General features: G+C 42.4%; 3 protein-coding genes across 5 annotated transcripts; all 3 read right to left on the reverse strand.

The window, feature by feature from the left end:
• Positions 1 to 1,070: 1,070 nt before the first annotated feature.
• LOC130530107 (taste receptor type 1 member 1-like) lies at positions 1,071 to 4,578 on the reverse strand. Its single transcript, XM_057041003.1, is given in 8 exon segments — positions 1,071 to 1,730; positions 1,947 to 2,387; positions 2,624 to 2,744; positions 2,887 to 3,090; positions 3,206 to 3,922; positions 4,010 to 4,209; positions 4,212 to 4,306; positions 4,397 to 4,578. Coding segments are annotated over 8 exon segments (2,232 nt in total). The 3' UTR covers positions 1,071 to 1,458.
• Positions 4,579 to 6,607: 2,029 nt separating this feature from the next.
• LOC130530005 (taste receptor type 1 member 1-like) lies at positions 6,608 to 11,037 on the reverse strand. The gene is given in 7 exon segments (XM_057040786.1): positions 6,608 to 7,657; positions 7,659 to 8,115; positions 8,301 to 8,421; positions 8,589 to 8,795; positions 9,187 to 9,912; positions 10,001 to 10,298; positions 10,426 to 11,037. Coding segments are annotated over 7 exon segments (2,472 nt in total). The 5' UTR covers positions 10,623 to 11,037; the 3' UTR covers positions 6,608 to 7,191.
• Positions 11,038 to 11,893: 856 nt separating this feature from the next.
• Positions 11,894 to 17,479, reverse strand: rer1 (retention in endoplasmic reticulum sorting receptor 1). 3 transcript variants are annotated; one of them, XM_057042003.1, is made up of 8 exons: positions 16,976 to 17,132; positions 15,527 to 15,608; positions 14,909 to 15,013; positions 14,073 to 14,169; positions 13,849 to 13,927; positions 13,600 to 13,735; positions 13,417 to 13,471; positions 11,894 to 12,359 (listed from the first exon to the last, which is right to left on the reverse strand). In XM_057042003.1, the coding sequence occupies exons 2-8, from the start codon at positions 15,605 to 15,607 to the stop codon at positions 12,334 to 12,336; spliced, it is 579 nt and encodes a 192-aa protein (XP_056897983.1). In that variant the 5' UTR covers position 15,608; positions 16,976 to 17,132; the 3' UTR covers positions 11,894 to 12,333. The 3 variants fall into 3 exon arrangements, with proteins under 3 accessions (XP_056897983.1, XP_056897982.1, XP_056897980.1); XM_057042002.1 differs by lacking the exons at positions 11,894 to 12,359; positions 16,976 to 17,132 and adding an exon at positions 17,354 to 17,479 and having other exon boundaries at positions 12,956 to 13,471; XM_057042000.1 differs by lacking the exon at positions 11,894 to 12,359 and having other exon boundaries at positions 12,956 to 13,471; positions 16,976 to 17,131.
• Positions 17,480 to 17,882: the final 403 nt, after the last annotated feature.

Here is a 17,882-nt window from a genome sequence, read left to right on the forward strand (position 1 = left end):
CTTGAGTCCAAACACAGGAAAAATAGACCCCTTTCCTGGATAATACTTTAATTGTCAATGACTGATGATAAGCTAAAATTGGTTAATGTCAGGCATTACTTTTCCCACACAGGGCAGGGTTAGGGTTAGAGGGTTAGGGTTATTTTGTAAAAAAAAAAAAAAGGTTATTAAAAGGCTTATTTAGTTGTTTCAAACTTCCACAAAAAGAGCAAAACCTGTGCAGTGCATTGATAGTCAAGAAGCAGAAAGATGTTTTCTGAACTTAAATCAACTGAAGGACACAACGGGCACCTACATAATCATACAACCAATTACACGGGGCCTCGTTTAACCAGTTTTACCACAAAGAAGAAGAAGACGGAAGGAGAATGAGAACAGAAGAAGAAAAAGAAGCTATTCAGCGCCCCCTGCTGTGAGGAGGGTGTTTTATTGGGGCTCAGTGGTCATCATTTCAATCATCTTGTATCTTGTATGCACTCCTCACATTTTCTCAACGTTTTGCTTACTGTCAACATCTTTCTGGCTTAACCAGTGTTAGCGCAATCAAACTGCCAAAATTAAGAACCTGAAACATTACTTAAATACTCAAACATTCACAGAACAATGTTTGTATAGTCACACCACCATTGTGGGGTTATATAATTTAATAGGACATGTCTTTTTAATCATTGATGTAAAACAAACAAGAAAAAAAACTAGTGTCACTGCACCACTGCGAATAGCTGCTGCTACAATAGCGACTAGTGTCTAACCTCAACAACTATAGCGATACTGTCACCTATTGGTGGTTTCTAGTAAAACTATTAAACAATCAAGTACATTTTCCAAGATGAACTGCTTTGGCAACGAAGTTACCGCGCATGAACGAATGAAATACGTATTGTTCTACCAAATGGGAATATATCCTGTTTAATACATGTGCTTAGTGCACGTTCGTGCGTGTACCTAGAAATCTTTGGTGATTTCAACATGTGGTTTGTTGATGTCAACACAGGCTTAACTTAATGCAGTAAATCAGAGAAGTAAAACAGACATTATAATTTGCGTAACTGCAATTGAGTCATTTTTTTAATGCACAAAACATGTTTATGCATACAGAGAAATAATTAAGCTAAAAAATCAATCATATGTACACTGGCAACACTGCTAAAGAAATAGCCAAATGGTCCTAACAAAGCAAAAATGCATAAAATTGGGAAAATGGTTACTAAACACAAAAGTTAAAACACACAGTTAACTACAGGACGTCCAAGCTGACTCTCAGTGGAACTAGCAACAGAAAGATTAGACAGAAGCAGAGAACATTTGAAAAATTACATTATCTCTGTAATGTGTAAATCACAGCCCAGTAGAATTCTGTAGAATTGCATAACTAATTATGTCAGATTTTTTTTAAGACATGTTGTAATACTTAATAGAGAGTAACACATGCTAAAGTCAGCCTGAAGCACGTAACATCTACTGGCTAATGGTCTTGGTGTAATCCTGAATCAGACCTTGGAAGTACTTCTGTGTGTTCTTCTGAGGCTGAAAAATGATGATGTAACATTTTGGGAGGAAATACCACAACAAAAAGGAGTAGATGCTGGAGAGCACCGCCAAAGCGTTCAGTGAGTGAATGTATTTGCCTTGGTAAAGCAGGGACGCAGTGGTAAATATGACCCAGGTGAGGATCAGCAGGAGCAGGCAGAAGGTTATCGCTTTGGCCTCGTTGTAATTTTTTGGAAGGTCTTTGCCCATGTAGGAAAAAATGAAGCAGAGCAGGCACAACAATAGAAGTAAAACAAATGAAACAGATGATGTTTTAAGATTCATGAAACATCCAAGGATGATTTTGTCTGGGTAAGAGACAATGTCCCTGAAGGGTGAGGGGGGGTCAGATGATACGCTGACAATGATCAGAAATGCCTGAATGACAAAGGTGACGGAGATGACCAGCCACTGACCGTGATACTTCATCCACCAGCTGTGGGCTTGGGGGAACTTGGCAGCTATTTTAAAAATGCTGACGATCTGAAAGGAGCGGACGACAAAGCAGGCGAGACAGACAGTGTAGAATAAAACAAAGGGCAGGAATCTTAAAACGCAAAAGGCAACAGTCGGTTTGTCAAAGAAGAAGAAGATGCTGATGCTACAGAGACTGAGGCAGCCCAAGATCAGAAAGCACATGGGTCCCCCGGCAGATCGGACCACAGGCGTGTTGTAGTTGATAGCAAAGAGAACACACATGGCTAACGTGAGAGCCAGCAACAGGCCGGCTCCGACCAGGATCACGACCGCCACTGTGTCCGTGAAGGCCACGTACTCCACCGTCCGCGGGAGACACGATGTGCTTCCTGCTGCAGACCACTGGTGCTCCTCACAGTCGATGCAGTTGAAGGGATCCTCTGTTTCAAATAGAACAACAGGTGCTGAACAAAAAGCCTATTTTTTTCTGTGAAGATTGAAATCCAAAAGTAAAGACATCATAGATCACACCGAAAGGGGGATTTGTTGTTACAGCTCAGAGGAGCATTTTCATTGGGATGGTTAAATTTGGGAATTTCATTTATGAATGTTGATCATAATAAGCTGTCATATTTTTACTCTAAACTTTTAACCGACTTAAAGGAGATGAACTCACTTGTTCTGTTGACAAAAGTTCCATTTGGACAGATTTCACATTTGAAACAACATTGATGGATTCCCTCTATCCTTTTTGCATACCCCTCTTTACAGTCCTTGGAACACTGGGAAATAGGCACCTGTGCATGACAACGATCGTTTAAAAACTCATCAGTAGTCCTAAACTGAATTAATGTTGTAGATGTGCCGTCACCATTACTTACATTCATATGTATTTCTCAACACATACAAATGATCTGGACCAAGGAAAACAGGACTTACTTCTTTTGAGTGCCACTGGATTTTGCTGTCATTGATGAATATTTTGACCGAAGGGTAAAACCAACAGGTGCCGAAATTCTCTGGGTCACCGGTCTGGTTCCAGAACAACACCGCATAGGAGCCAAACCTGGGATCACCATTCTCATCGAACTGAACTCTCTCGGTTAAGAGTGTAAAATTTGACTTCTTTAACTGGGCTAGAAGCTGGAACAGACAGATTACAGTATGAGGAATTGGTGTCAACGGACCTGGACATTTATGAGTTGGCAGTGATCCTAATTATTATGTATATTAGATTTAAAATGATTTGTGTGCTTACCACGGGTGGCGATATGGGAATGCCGTTATCACATTTACCAAAGTCACAGTTTAAGACGTTGTGCAAGGCGTGAGCAGCGCTGTAGACAGCAGAATAAACAGAAAACGAGTAAGAAGGGTCCACAGCTAGGATATCAGCGCTCTCTTGACTGCAGTTGTAAATCTGGTTGCAGAACTGCTGCTCGGTGCTTTCACATCGATTCCCCTTTTTAACCGAATAAAGAAAATCTTCAAAACCAGGAATCGTCACCACGGGCTGGGACACCCCGATCACGGTTCCGATGTTTTTGATTCCTTTCTCCTTCGGGAGCTCCTTGTTTAGAGACCATGCTTCTCCTGCTATCCACACCTTGCCCGTGACATTGTGCCGTATTGCTGCTTGAACCAGAGGTATAGCGTGCCACTGGGGAGCAAAAACCACGATAAGGTTAATCCTCTGGGCATCGATCTGGTTAAATACTGATAAGTAATGACTGCTGTCAAGACTGTGAGTGTACGCCAGGCAGATCTCAGTGTCCTTTATCTTCTCTATGAAGAGTTTAAGCCCATCGGTGCCATAATCATCACTGCTGTAAAGAAAGGCAACCCAGTGCCACTTGAAGTACTGCAAAATTTTTACAATCACTTCCATCACTTTTTTGCTGGATTGCACTGTTCGCAGGAAAGAGGGAAATTTGGCCTTCTCCGAGAAGATGGAACTTGAGGATCCATAGGAGATCTGTTGAGAGGTCACAAACAACCGGTTTTCAATAGAAAGTGGCGTTTAGAGGTGGTGACCATATTAGGAAAGTGGGGAACCATGTACCAGTGGGATGAAATCAGACATGAACAGTGGGGCCACAGTCAGCGTAGAGGTGCTGCTGAAGAGACCGAGCACTGCTACCACTTTGGACACATTCTTGTTTGGTACATTCCAAGGTTGGATCACATTATTGACCGAGAGTAATTTGAAAACGTCCGAAAAGCTCTGAGCATCCGTGCAGTGGTCAAACACCTCATAACCAGAGTTACATTCGGCAGGAGGCTCGTGGAGTTGTTGATTTCCGCCACGGCGAATCTCATCAACTGAAACCTTCGATAGTTTGACAAAATGAGGAATTTACTGCGGAGAGAAAAGAGGAGAGGACTGAAAGAACTCACAACTGTCAGTTGATTGAGCGAGGGCATGCATGAAAGCCATTGATGAACTCACCTGGAGCAGTCCATGGTTTGTGGTCTGTCATGAAAGGTTGGGAAGGCTTCGTAATGGATTTCAAAAAGGCCACCAATCAAATAATCTCCTTCCAGCCTAAACTCTGAGGCTGGGACAGTGCACTGAGCCAGTGGATACAGAACACATCCCAGGAGACACAGGCAAGCCAGAGAACATCCCATCTTTCATCCAACTAATCTAATGTGCACTCTGATATCTGGCTTCTGCTGTTATTAGCCTCTCATGAGGCCTAAACCTCAGCATGATTTCCATCAAGCTGAGGTTGAAATACTTTAGGACATGGTTGAATGACAATTCACAAATAATTATGTAAATCATTTAAATCTTGGGGAATCATTGAGGGCATGTCCGAATTTTTAATATTTTTATTAAGGTCTATGGTCTTATCGTGCTTTTTTTTCTCTTCTCAATCTTTAGAGCATCTCATTATCTTGATATGGATTTCACCAGAAGCATCGCATTTTCTGAATTGATCCCCCACAGAAAAAGTTACAATTATTGTTGGTAGTGAGCATAGAGAGCTCTGAAAGCATGGGTGTTTTTCTAAAAACATTCAAGTTCTGCATGTCAGCAGAAGAGAAGAAGGCCTGGATACTTCAGACAAAACAGACGAACCTAAGACGAAGGGCCAACAAAGCAGCTAACACTGAAGAAGCTCAGCACATTATACTTCTGTAAAAAGAAGGTATTCCTTACAACAATGTTCATGATGACGCATCAAACGCAACCTCGATCCATGGATTCAGTGGTTCTTCAATTTTTTAAGGTCATTTCTTTAAAAGAACTGAAAGCTGAACTCTTACTGAAGATGGTTTTAGTCACAGAGTTGTTCGTGATAACAAATACATGCTACAGTGAGCTTAAAGGATGTCGGACAGAGTGATATGCAAATACAAACAAATTAAAGTAATTCAACCCAGCATGCGATTTGTTAGGGATATGCACCCACACACTAGCATGGGCACCCTCAGCTAATAGGAAATAGAAATTGGTAGTTGCACAAAAAAGTCGGAAAAGAAAAGATTTCCAAGAATCTAACCAGGATTTAAATTCTCTTCTGAGGCTTAAGCAGTGTTCCAAATATTCCAGTCCCCTTCAAAACATAGTTGGTGTACATAAGGTCATGACTGGATGGCCAGAAATCTCCTTCAAGTATTTCTGGTAGAGAAGATTTTTGGCTTCATCATACAAAGCGAGTAGTCCCGGCAGTACTTTGAACCTCAGAGCTGCTTTATTTTTGCTCAGTTTCTTATTGTTCAATCAGGAACACTGACTCTACGCCTACTGTTCTTAAAAATTTGTTATGGGATTTTTTGAGACATGACAATCCACTGCACAGTAGGTTTATGACAGTTCCAAGATGTCTCTGTGGTCTACTTGAGTCCAAACACAGACAAATAGACCCCTTTCCTGGATAATACTTTAATTGTCAATGACTGATGATAAGCTAAAATTGGTTAATGTCAGGCATTACTTTTCCCACACAGGGCAGGGTTAGGGTTAGAGGGTTAGGGTTATTTTGTAAAAAAAAAAAAAAAAAAAAAAGGTTATTAAAAGGCTTTTTAGAGTTGGTTCAATTCAACAACTAAAGGACACACGGGCACCTACATAATCATACAACCAATTACACGGGGCCTCGTTTAACCAGTTTTACCACAAAAGAAGAAGAAGACGGAAGGAGAATGAGAACAGAAGAAGAAAAAGAGGCTATTCAGCGCCCCCTGCTGTGAGAGGGTGTTTTATTGGGGCTCAGTGGTCATCATTTCAATCATCTTGTATCTTGTATGCACTCCTCACATTTTCTCAACGTTTTGCTTACTGTCAACATCTTTCTGGCTTAACCAGTGTTAGCGTAATCAAACTGCCAAAATTAAGAACCTGAAACATTACCTAAATACCCAAACATTCACAGAACTACATTTGTATAGTCTCACCACCATTGTGGGGTTAATATAATTTAATAGGACATGTCTTTTTAATCATTGATGTAAAACAAACAAGAAAAAAAACACTGTGTCACTGCACCACTGTGAATAGCTGCTGCTACAATAGCGACTAGTGTCTAACCTCAACAACTATAGCGATACTGTCACCTATTGGTGGTTTCTAGTAAAACTATTAAACAATCAAGTACATTTTCCAAGATGAACCTCTTTGGCAACGAAGTTACCGCACATGAACGAATGAAATACGTATTGTTCTACCAAATGGGAATATATCCTGTTTAATACGTGTGCTTAGTGCACGTTCGTGCGTGTACCTAGAAATCTTTGGTGATTTCAACATGTGGTTTGTTGATGTCAACACAGGCTTAACTTAATGCAGTAAATCAGAGAAGTAAAACAGACATTATAATTTGCGTAACTGCAATTGAGTCATTTTTTTTAATGCACAAAACATGTTTATGCCTACAGAGAAATAATTAAGCTAACAAATCAATCATATGTACACTGGCAACACTGCTAAAGAAATAGCCAAATGGTCCTAACAAAGCAAAAATGCATAAAATTGGGAAAATGGTTACTAAACACAAAAGTTAAAACACACAGTTAACTACAGGACGTCCAAGCTGACTCTCAGTGGAACTAGCAACAGAAAGATTAGACAGAAGCAGAGAACATTTGAAAAATTACATTATGTCTGTAATGTGTAAATCACAGCCCAGTAGAATTCTGTAGAATTGCATAACTAATTATGTCAGATTTTTTTTAAGACATGTTGTAATACTTAATAGAGAGTAACACATGCTAAAGTCAGCCTGAAGCACGTAACATCTACTGGCTAATGGTCTTGGTGTAGTCCTGAATCAGACCTTGGAAGTACTTCTGTGTGTTCTTTTGAGGCTGAAAAATGATGATGTAACATTTTGGGAGGAAATACCACAACAAAAAGGAGTAGATGCTGGAGAGCACCGCCAAAGCGTTCAGTGAGTGAATGTATTTGCCTTGGTAAAGCAGGGACGCAGTGGTAAATATGACCCAGGTGAGGATCAGCAGGAGCAGGCAGAAGGTTATCGCTTTGGCCTCGTTGTAATTCTTCGGGAGGTCTTTGCCCATGTAGGAAAAAATGAAGCAAAGAATTCCCAAAGAAAGAAGTAAAACAGTTGACCCGGATGATGTTTTAAGATTCATGAAACATCCAAGGATGATTTTGTCTGGGTAAGAGACAATGTCCCTGAAGGGTGAGGGGGGGTCAGATGATAAGCTGACAATGATCAGAAATGCCTGAATGACAAAGGTGAGAGATGACCAGCCACTGACCGTGATACTTCATCCACCAGCTGTGGGCTTGGGGGAACTTGGCAGCTATTTTAAAAATGCTGACGATCTGAAAGGAGCGGACGACAAAGCAGGCGAGACAGACAGTGTAGAATAAAACAAAGGGCAGGAATCTTAAAACGCAAAAGGCAACAGTCGGTTTGTCAAAGAAGAAGAAGATGCTGATGCTACAGAGACTGAGGCAGCCCAAGATCAGAAAGCACATGGGTCCCCCGGCAGATCGGACCACAGGCGTGTTGTAGTTGATAGCAAAGAGAACACACATGGCTAACGTGAGAGCCAGCAACAGGCCGGCTCCGACCAGGATCACGACCGCCGCTGTGTCCGTGAAGGCCACGTACTCCACTGTCCGCGGGAGACACGATGTGCTTCCTGCTGCAGACCACTGGTATTTCTCACAGTGGTGGCAGCTGACCTGATCTGGTTTGGGTCAGACAGCAACGACATAAACGTCAGATTATACGGAAATGTTAGCTTCTGTGTTTTCAACACTTATTCTTGGCCACAAAAATGGGCTAATGTGAATGGACAAAATATTTCCTGCAGCAAGATTTCGAGACAACAGAGGTCATTCTGTGGTCCATGTCCAGTCCATAATTAGTTACCTGTGCTGTTGACATAAGTTCCATTCGGACAGATTTCACATGTGAAGCAGCACTGGTGGATTCCATTATGCGTTTTTATGTATCCTTCCTGACATTCTGTGGAACACAGTGACGTGGGCACCTGTTCAGGAAGAAAGAAGACGATACAAAGACAGCTTTACACCTATATGGAAGAAATGAAATTATTATAATTCATGTTAAAATGTGATAGGAAAAGGATTTCAACATCATAAAAAAAACATGAATACAAAGTGTATTTGTAGAAGTGGCACGGGATTATTAACTGACCTCTCCATTGGTGAACCACTGAACTTTGGTGCCATTGATGTAAAAATGCATGAAGGGATGAAAGTGAAAGAATCCAACTTCCTCTGGAATTCCTTTGGCATTCCAGTAAACTATTGAGTAAGACCCGAATTTTGGGTCACCGTACTCATTGAACTGAATAGTCTGGTTCAGAAGAGTGAAGTTTGACTTCTTCAGCTCTGCCAAAACCTGATGTGGGTGCAGAAGGTTTGGGTTAGTATGACAAAGATGCCCTCACAGTAGTTAGACTGGACTGGATAGGAACTTTATGCACATGACACATTCGGGTGTCTGACAAGCAGAGAGCTTAAAACTTTGATCCCATTAGCATTAGTGGGGATTGAGAACACCGTGTTAAACGGGTTAAACTGAATCCGGGAGTTGGAACCCAATCCTCAAGGGCCACAGTCCAGCTGGGTTTTCTGTTCTCCCCGGCAAGAAACCAGCTTTCACCAAGGAAAGTGGGAACCCAGGTGTTGGGTTGCCTACTTGGTCGGTCAGAAAACCTGGCTGGACCGCAGTCCTGGTGGACCAGGTCCTGAGGTCCCTGACATAAAGGAATCGCTGCATTTGCACTCACCATGTGTGGGTGCACTGTAATACTGCGATTACAGCTGCCGGCTCCACACTGTAAAACATGGTGTAACGCATGAGCGATGGCGTACACCGCAGAGTAAACAGGGAACGAGAACGTCGGGTCCGCGCTGGTGATTTCCTCGGCGCTCAGGTGACTGCATTTGCAAAATTGATTGCAGAACATCTGTTGCTCACTGTTTTTGCACTGGTTCTGGCTTTTGGCAGAAAAGACAAACTTGTCGAAACCAGGGATGGTCACAACCGGCTGAGACACCCCGATCACGGTTCCGATGCTCCTGATTCCTTTCTTCTTGGGGAGGTTCTTGTTCATGGACCAGCCGTCGTCGGCGATCCACACCCTATTGGTGACGTTGAGTCTGATGGCCGAGTCGATCAGAGCCTCCACGATCATTTTTGGGGCGAACACGATGATGACGCCGATCTTCTGCTGCTCGATTTGTTGGAACGTTTGGGTGAAGTCGGTCAGCATGTTGAGATTCTGGGTGTACGCCAGGCAGACCTCAGTGTCCTTGATCCCCTGGATGAAGAGGTCCCTCCCGTCGATGCCAAAGTCGTTATCGCTGTTGAGGAACGCGGCCCAGCGCCAGTTGAAGTGCTGCAGAATGCGAATAATCCCGTCTATGACCTCTTTGTTGGGATGCACCGTTCTCAGGAAGGAGGGGAAATTCTCGTTACTTGAAAAGACGGAACTAGAAGCCCCATAGCTGACCTGCCAATGAAGCAACAGGGCAAATGTGTGAGTTCCCTCACAACGGAGACCCAAAGGGACATATTTGAACAGGAATCAGCACGTTCACCATAGAAATGAAATCCACCATGAACAGCGGGGCCACTGTGAGAGTCTGGGTGCTTGAAAAAGGGCCGACCACCCCGATGACCTTGGACAGGCTGGCATGTGACCCAGCCCAGGCCTGGACCGACCCGTCGACCGAGATCTGCTTCAGGACGCCTGGAAAGCTCTGCAGGTCAGAGCAGATGTCAAATATCTCATACCCCAGGGACACGTCAGGAAGCAGGTCCGAGGAGTTGTTTATTTCCTCCACCGAGAACCTCATCAGCTGGAATCTTCGATAATTGGGGAGGAGGAAGTTCTGACTGGAAGCAGGGAAGGGTTGAGCGTAGGTAGTTTGGATTTTTAGCCTCAGAATGAACTATTTAAGTTTATGTAAAGCCTGAAAAAACCCAACACAAACAACTAAACTCATATCCAGAGGCGACTCACCTGGTGCAGTCGACAGCCTCTGGTCTGTGGTGGTGGATCGGGGAGCTGACGTGATAGAGGTCAAAAAGTCCACCGATCAGATAGTCTCCGTGTAGCACAAACTCTGAGGCGGGGAGGTGACAGTGAGCTGCAGCGTGGACAACAGACGCCAGCAGGCCAGCGCAAACAAGAAAGGGTCCCATCGTCACGGCGGCCATTCATCAACATCATATAACCCCGAAGAGTGATTTGTGTTGCGCAGCAAGTCGAGAGGTGTGAGCACGTGTGGTCATTTCCATGCCTGCGGGGACGGAGCGCATCATTTGAAATGGTCGAAGGGGTGTTCACAAAAGCGCATGCAAAAACCTGATGCAGTCGGACCATGTCTAACGATGGTCTATTATTGTTCCTGCCACCAGACCCAAAAATGATGCCTTCAGTGGCAAAGCCCGCACAGGAAATGTAAGTAGGAAAATTTCCAACCACACAGCAAATGCAAATGACACGTGACCAAAACTCTGACCAGAATTTAAATCCAGAAATGATGAAAGTAACACAGTCCGAACAGAGATCAAATGTGTTTTTGGAAGCTAGATGGTATCATAGCATTGTAAATATTAAAACAAGAAGATCAGATCGACATCTTCCCCAAAGATGAAACGGGCGGGAGAGCACACGCTTCTGACATGTTTTGCTGAAAAATATCAGTTAATGAGCAAAATTAAACGACACCAACAGAAAGGATGACAGGTAACATGCTAATATCTGAAAAGGTTATAGTTAAAACCAGTATTTGAAATAAATTAGAGACAGAGACGGACAGACTCGGCCTCACGTCCTGATTGATCCACCAGCAGTGATTCGTATAACGGCGCCCCCTGCTGGACACCGTGATGCACCACAACTCCCCCATAGGTCATAAACAAATGCAGAGGTAGAGGTGAATTTACCGCGCGCGTGTATGTGTGTGTGGTTTATGTTAATAAAACTTCCTCTGACAAACGAGTTCTGCATGACCTGAGCTTCAGCCGCACTTTTTACAGAGCAGATCAATTGCGACTCTTCGGTCGCCGGAAATCATCCGACCGAGTTTGAATCCCGGGGCTGACAGGAAGGGTAGGAGCAGGAGGAGGGGGTTTATTCCATTTGGAGTCCGGTTTGGCTTTAGAATTTATTTGTTTATTGACTGTGGCCAGCAGCAAACACAAATTGTTTGTGTAGCAAAATACTTGTTTTATTTTTTATGGTTAAAACAGCTTTACATAAGTATCTCCAACAGTGTATTTATGGTGGGAAACATCTACATTCTGATTGTAGCAGTCCTACACATCCTCGCTGGGAGCCAGTTTATCCTGTTTGTAGCGAGAAAAAGCTCTAGATATTCACAGGACGGGTCAACATTGATGCGTAGTAACAGCAGCATTTGTTCTAAGTATTAAAGAGACACCCTCTATGAAGCAGGGTACTAAAATAGAAAGGAATACACATGTTAAAATCCAATTTTTTGCTTTTAATCATAGCACGAGAAAACAATGACATGCAATTAATAACACCTTTTTTTTTTTTATTTGTCAGACCTCAAACCCAAATAAAACAGTTCTGCTTCCATCAGTACCAACTGAAATGGATTTGAAGCACTGAAACAGAATGGTGGTAGGAGAAAGAAAAGGACTAAAAATAAAAAATAATCTCAAATTTTAAAATATATATACACATACACAAATCCTCCCAACAGCCGCTGGAAACAGTTTTTATCAAACACGAAAAGGTTTAGATCCATTACTATAATCTCGATCAGAGTTTATGATGACGAATCTTCAGGTCTCTGATAAAATATGGAATTAGGGTTTAGGGAAAAAAAATGAACAGGCTTTTTGAAAAAAATGTGTGATGGCCACCCACTTCATCCATTTGTTATAATAAAAGCTCTCAATCTCTGTTTTCATATGAATCCTCTGTAAAAGAAAGAGAACAAAAATTGCTTGGAATGACGACATTTATCATAACTGATCTTAAAGTCAACACAGATCCTGAAACACAACAGCTAGACGACACAGCCTGAATGAACCCAGATGGACAGACGGTTCAATATTGGGAGGGGGGGGGGGGGGTGGCATATGAGACCTGGGTTAAAACTGGCCCCAAACAAACTGTGCACGTGTGTTAGAGGCTGAGACGTAGTAAATGTGCCCAATGAAGCCCAGGAGAAACATTTGGTTCCAAAACCAGGCAGCAGCCATCCTGCCGGACCTCCTGGCACAGAGGTGCAGCAGAAGACAGGAACGGATTTAAAGGAGGATGTCAGAAGTGACGGGCGGCTGGAGATTTAAACGAAGTTACAGAAGTGTGCACGCTGATCCCTCCCTGCAGCTGCCAGGTCAGCCGCATCAAAAATCCTCATTTCATCTGGACGTTCTCATCAGGAACGCATGATTTCATCATCGCTGATTTAACTGTAGATTCCTTCTAAACACATCTAAACGCTTTCCTACGAACACTAACGGCTTCTCAAAGGAAATCTAATTTGTACAAATAAGTCGGTACAAATACATTAAAGCAAATGTTGGCAGATTTATTTTACTGTGAGGGGGGGGGGTATACTGGGATCAGTGGAACAAAAAAGAGGAATACAACAATCACATCTTACACTTTTCATTTTTCAGTGTGGTTCTTTCTAGATCATTTTATACTTACCCCATAGGGTTAAAAGGCAAAAAGGCAGGACTTGAGCTGTTCCTACCGTTACATAAATCCTAAAATCCTACTCCATAACAGACAAAAGGCAATAATCCCCATCTATCCTGATCTGTGCTGCTCCCCACCCAACACTGCAATGTATCGATCAAAGTGAGTACGTTTAATGTCATGTTTGAATGTCCAGCTTCGAAAAAAAAAAGAAGGAATCTAACCCTGGCCACTCCACACTAGCTGTGAAAAACTTCAAAAGAAGAGGAGGGGAGGGGGCAGGTGGGGCATTTTAACTAGCAAAGGGTTTCCCCGTTTCGTCCTTGCCTTTGTATGTCCTCTTTCCGTGTGTGAAGGGTAAGTATCTGTACTTGATCATGTGCTGGAAACAAGAGAAGAAGGAAGAGAAACATTACTGCATTATGTGCTTTCCTAAAGCTTCCTCACACACGTTTGAAAAGCATCTGATGATCCGATCTGCTGTAAACAGAGTCGTGTGTGAGCATTTACCTTGATCTGCCTCTTCATTGTGATGCAGAAGAGCATGATGAAGTACATTACGAGTATTGGCCAGAAAACTGGCACATTGAAGACTTCGAAAAATGTGCAAACCATGGCGATGACGATGCCCTTCGTCGCCGAGTGCCTGCAGAGAGACGAGACCCCGGTCGGAACGATACGATACGATACGATACGATGACAAATATCCATGAGCGGTGGGTGAGACCCTCAGAGCACAGAAAAGTTCGCTAGACTCACCAGAACTTGAATTCTGGCAACCTTCTGATGAAAGGGCGAAACTCCTCGTTCTGCTTGGTGGGAAGGGCTGGACCTTCATCTGCAGGAGAGGTGGAGCAATACAGGAACACACTGGAGCCTCTTTACTATAGCTTACATCCAAACTGAGCTATTATAGATCCTCATTATTGCTCAGGTTAATCATACATACATGTACGTGCACATGATCCTTTCTGCTAACGTACCTTCATCAAGCAGTGATGGGTCCACTTTTGGTGATAGAAAAGCAATGAAGAGGTTGAGATGATAGATTCCCAGAGCATACGTTACTATATACCAACCCTGAGAGGAAACATCAACAGCATGTCAAAAAATACAGTAGTGCTAGAGGTGTTGCCATTAAAAACTATGTTGAGTGATGCACAGTCAGAAAAACTAATAACATCCCTGCCTTCCTATAGGCTGCCAATGCTGAGCTGGCAGCAGAGGCCATAATGTCCAATATAAGTAAAACATGGAGGTGTTCCCTGAATCTGACAGGATTCTAAAAACAGACAAAACTTTAGACAGATGCGACGTGGTGCTAATGAGGCGCGTGGCTTCAGTTTCCCTTTCATAAACGAATTGTTGCTTCATGAGAACACGAAACCGTGCAGGGCAAAGATAGAAAACATAAGCATGTGAATGTGAGTGGAGGCCAGTGGGAGACTGGATCCTGGAGAGATATGGTTCCTGTTTCAGCATGGCCAGAGCAACTGGGCCGGTGTGAGCGATGTCATCTGAGCATTTAGCAGCAAAGTGAAAAAAGGAGTTAGCGTAAGATGACTTGCACAGACGGACTGCTTTTTCTTTTAAATCAGCCCTCTCTCTGCAAGGCTGCGTGACTGTTAAGGAATGATCTCAGTCTCCCTCGTTTAAAGTGGAGATAACAAGCTGCATTATCTCGCCAAAGACTTCTCAAGTCTAAAAATAAATAAAGGCCAAATCACAATGGTATTGCGACATCTCCAGAGGAAAACAGGGCACACTTTCCCCCTTCAGTAAACCCTCAACTGTGGCTGGTAGAAAAGCAGAAGCTCACCTGTAGTAGGTACACTCTGATCATATAGACAGCAGTGAATAGTAGAGTAGCCGCCCACCTCACTGCATAGAACGGCGTTGACTTGTCTAACCATGACTGATAGATCTGGTGGAGAGGAACAAATACACAGCAGGAAAGAACTTTTAGGGAACACTTGTGCTCTGACGAGTTATGTGGCCACACACATACAACTGCACTCAAAGGGGCAGATAAAAACCAAAGTGAATATTTAAAGTATCACCCAGCGTTTAAAGTTATAAACAACTGAAGTATTCCCACTCCTCAAACAGTGCTGATGGATACTTTAGGAGCAAAGCCCATGAGAGTCATGTTGATAGGAAAAAAGGAGACTAAAATCAAATAAAAAATAACCCTTGAATTGACTTATTGTGGTGTGAATCTCCGTTCATGAGGACAAAACAGAAGTATTTCTAAATTCCTTTAGATTCCTTTCATACAACTCAAACTTTAAACTCATCAGTTTTAGCAGAGCCTTGTGACATCCATCGTTTCAGTATTGATCAGTAATGATCATCGTGTCTACAAACTAACTGCATATTAGCAAAGAACAGTCATTCCTAAACATTCACTGGTTATGATAGGAAACAGATGTTTTACCTGTCCAATCCGTGAGAAAAAGGCAGCGACTACAGATGGTTTCCCATGGATTGAATCACCAACACTGTCCCCTTCTGACATTCTGGCAGTGAAAAGAACATCATAAAAAGACATCTGGAGCAGAGAAGGTGAATCCACACAAATGCTGGTCTTTTATAAATGATCTTCCATTTCAGTGAACAAACATTTCTTATTTAACATCTTTTTAAGCACTGTATGACTTGGCTCAATGACACAAGTAGTTTTTCATCATGTGTATACAGAATAAACGATTAATGAGCTTCTTTCAAACGAGATCAATTATAATTGCTGCTATGCAATTATAACACTGTATTTTAATACATGCATGGACATTATTATCCAATATATAACTTCACTTACATGACGATTTGTGGTCATATTTGTGGAAAAACACCCGCTTAAAGCCGTAAAAATATTATTAGTAGTCATCAGATGTGCTTTTCGTTTAATCTGTGATGAATTAAGGATGAATAGACTACCAGCTGCTTACTGATTCGAGCAATCGTGTGGTATCTATGGAAATCAGGTAGGACCTCTGCATAACACAATTTGCAGCTTTGCTGAAAACTAAAATTTAAGTAGCAGATTATTTTAAAGCGACGATTTCCCATTGAGATCCCCCGGATCCGTAGGATAAGCTTGGGCAGTTCATCCTATTGAATTGTAAATCGAGTTCCAATATACTCGAGCTAGTCAAGTTGCACTGTGCTTTCTAGGTGATAAAGGGTAATGCCGGTGATTGTTTCTGACATGGTGGGGTTAGCGTTAAAGACCTTGTAGAATTTTATTTGGTAAACCTTACGTTAGCCGCATAACTAGCTAACAGGCTCCTCAAGGCTAATACAAAGTCACATACTTCGAGGCAGACTGTATGAAATACACGCTATAGGTACGATCGAAACAAGTTTTGTGACTGTAGTCCATTGTATTTGTACATTAACTTAATTAGAAAATACTCCATTTAGCTGATAAATTAGCTTTCGAGTCCATAACTAGCTAACCTTTGGCCCAATCTGACGCTTCTGTGGGGTTTGTAGTTTTGGTAACCGGTCATTCATCCCCCATCGGCTCTAAAATTATTCAAAGTAACTACATCTCCCAGAACCACAGCGAGCGTCATCTTAAAACCAAACAAAATGAGATGTAGTTCGCGGCGTATCCTTTTTCCGTAGAAAGAAATGAGTAACGAGTAATCATAAAACTACATATACCAGCTGAGGTATCGGAATCTGACAACTCACTTCCGGTACTACGTTGCCACTGGCTCTTAAGCTAGCGAGCTAGCCTTGACGGAAATAAAGCTAGTCAAAAGTAACATCTTCTCTACTTATAAGCAAATTATTATATGTTTCTTACTTTTGATACTACTGCTTGTTTTCAATGTGTACACACATTTCGAGAAAATATACAATGACAGCCGCTTCTTACCTGATACAGCCGCTGTGTCACTACCCGGCTCTACCTAGCTAGCTAAACTAGCCACCTCTCGTGCAACGCACTGTGAACACGTCAGTACTTCCGCAATGAATCCAACGATATACAGGCAGGATAATCGAGCACCGAAAACAAACAAAAAAAACCCGGTTTAATCAATGTCCAATTCATTAAAGCAGTAAAATAACAGAACGGGGAAGGGAAGAAAAGCACTTTGAGAGCACAGACCTCCGTCAAGCACGCACTTTGAGAGATCAGAGTTCTCTTCCTATAAATATGCTGGCTTTTGCTTTTGATCACCCTGTATATTGTGACTTACACTCGCAGTATATGATACTGTATATACAGCGGAAGAAGGGGAATTTAACTTACCTGGCACTGTTAGGCTGGTCAGAGTATTTCAGAAACTGCTGATCTACTGAAAACGCACAACCATCTCTAGGGCTTACAAAGAATGGTCCACAAAAGAGGAAAGATCCAGTGAGCAGTAGTTCTGTGGACGACAATGCCTGGCTGATGTGAGAGGTCAGAGAAGAATGGGCAGACCGGTTACATATTATAGAAAGGCAAAGGTAACTCAAATAACCACTCGAGGAAAGAAGAGTAGCATCTTGGAACACACAACACCAAAAACCTTTAAGAAGATGGTCTACAGCAGCACAAGATCACACTGGGGCCCCTCCTGGACCAAAATATCAGAGGAATGTTTCCAAGACTGTTGCAAGATTGCCACAAATTAAGGCAATACTGAGGGCAAACAATGTTCAGGGGTTTTTTTTCCTAACAAAGGGAGTATGGGCAAAATTGGAATATCACCAAAATCCCTGTTCCTTCCATTATCAAAATTTTGTGATAATTTCATTAATGTATTTGTAACCGGTGTATTCTCTTCAGAACCACA

This window comes from Takifugu flavidus, chromosome 8 (genome assembly GCF_003711565.1).
Source record: "Takifugu flavidus isolate HTHZ2018 chromosome 8, ASM371156v2, whole genome shotgun sequence".
Taxonomy (NCBI): Eukaryota; Metazoa; Chordata; class Actinopteri; order Tetraodontiformes; family Tetraodontidae; genus Takifugu; species Takifugu flavidus.

Bases quoted from the DNA above. Each gene is read 5' to 3' on its own strand.
- rer1 (XM_057042002.1), bottom strand. From the start codon at position 15,607: ATGTCAGAAGGGGACAGTGTTGGTGATTCAATCCATGGGAAACCATCT. The intron at 15,014-15,526 runs GTAAAACATCTG...CCTCTCCACCAG, and splicing joins TTTTCTCACGGATTGGACAG to ATCTATCAGTCATGGTTAGA. The intron at 14,170-14,908 runs GTGAGCTTCTGC...GTTTCCTCTCAG, and splicing joins TCAGAGTGTACCTACTACAG to GGTTGGTATATAGTAACGTA.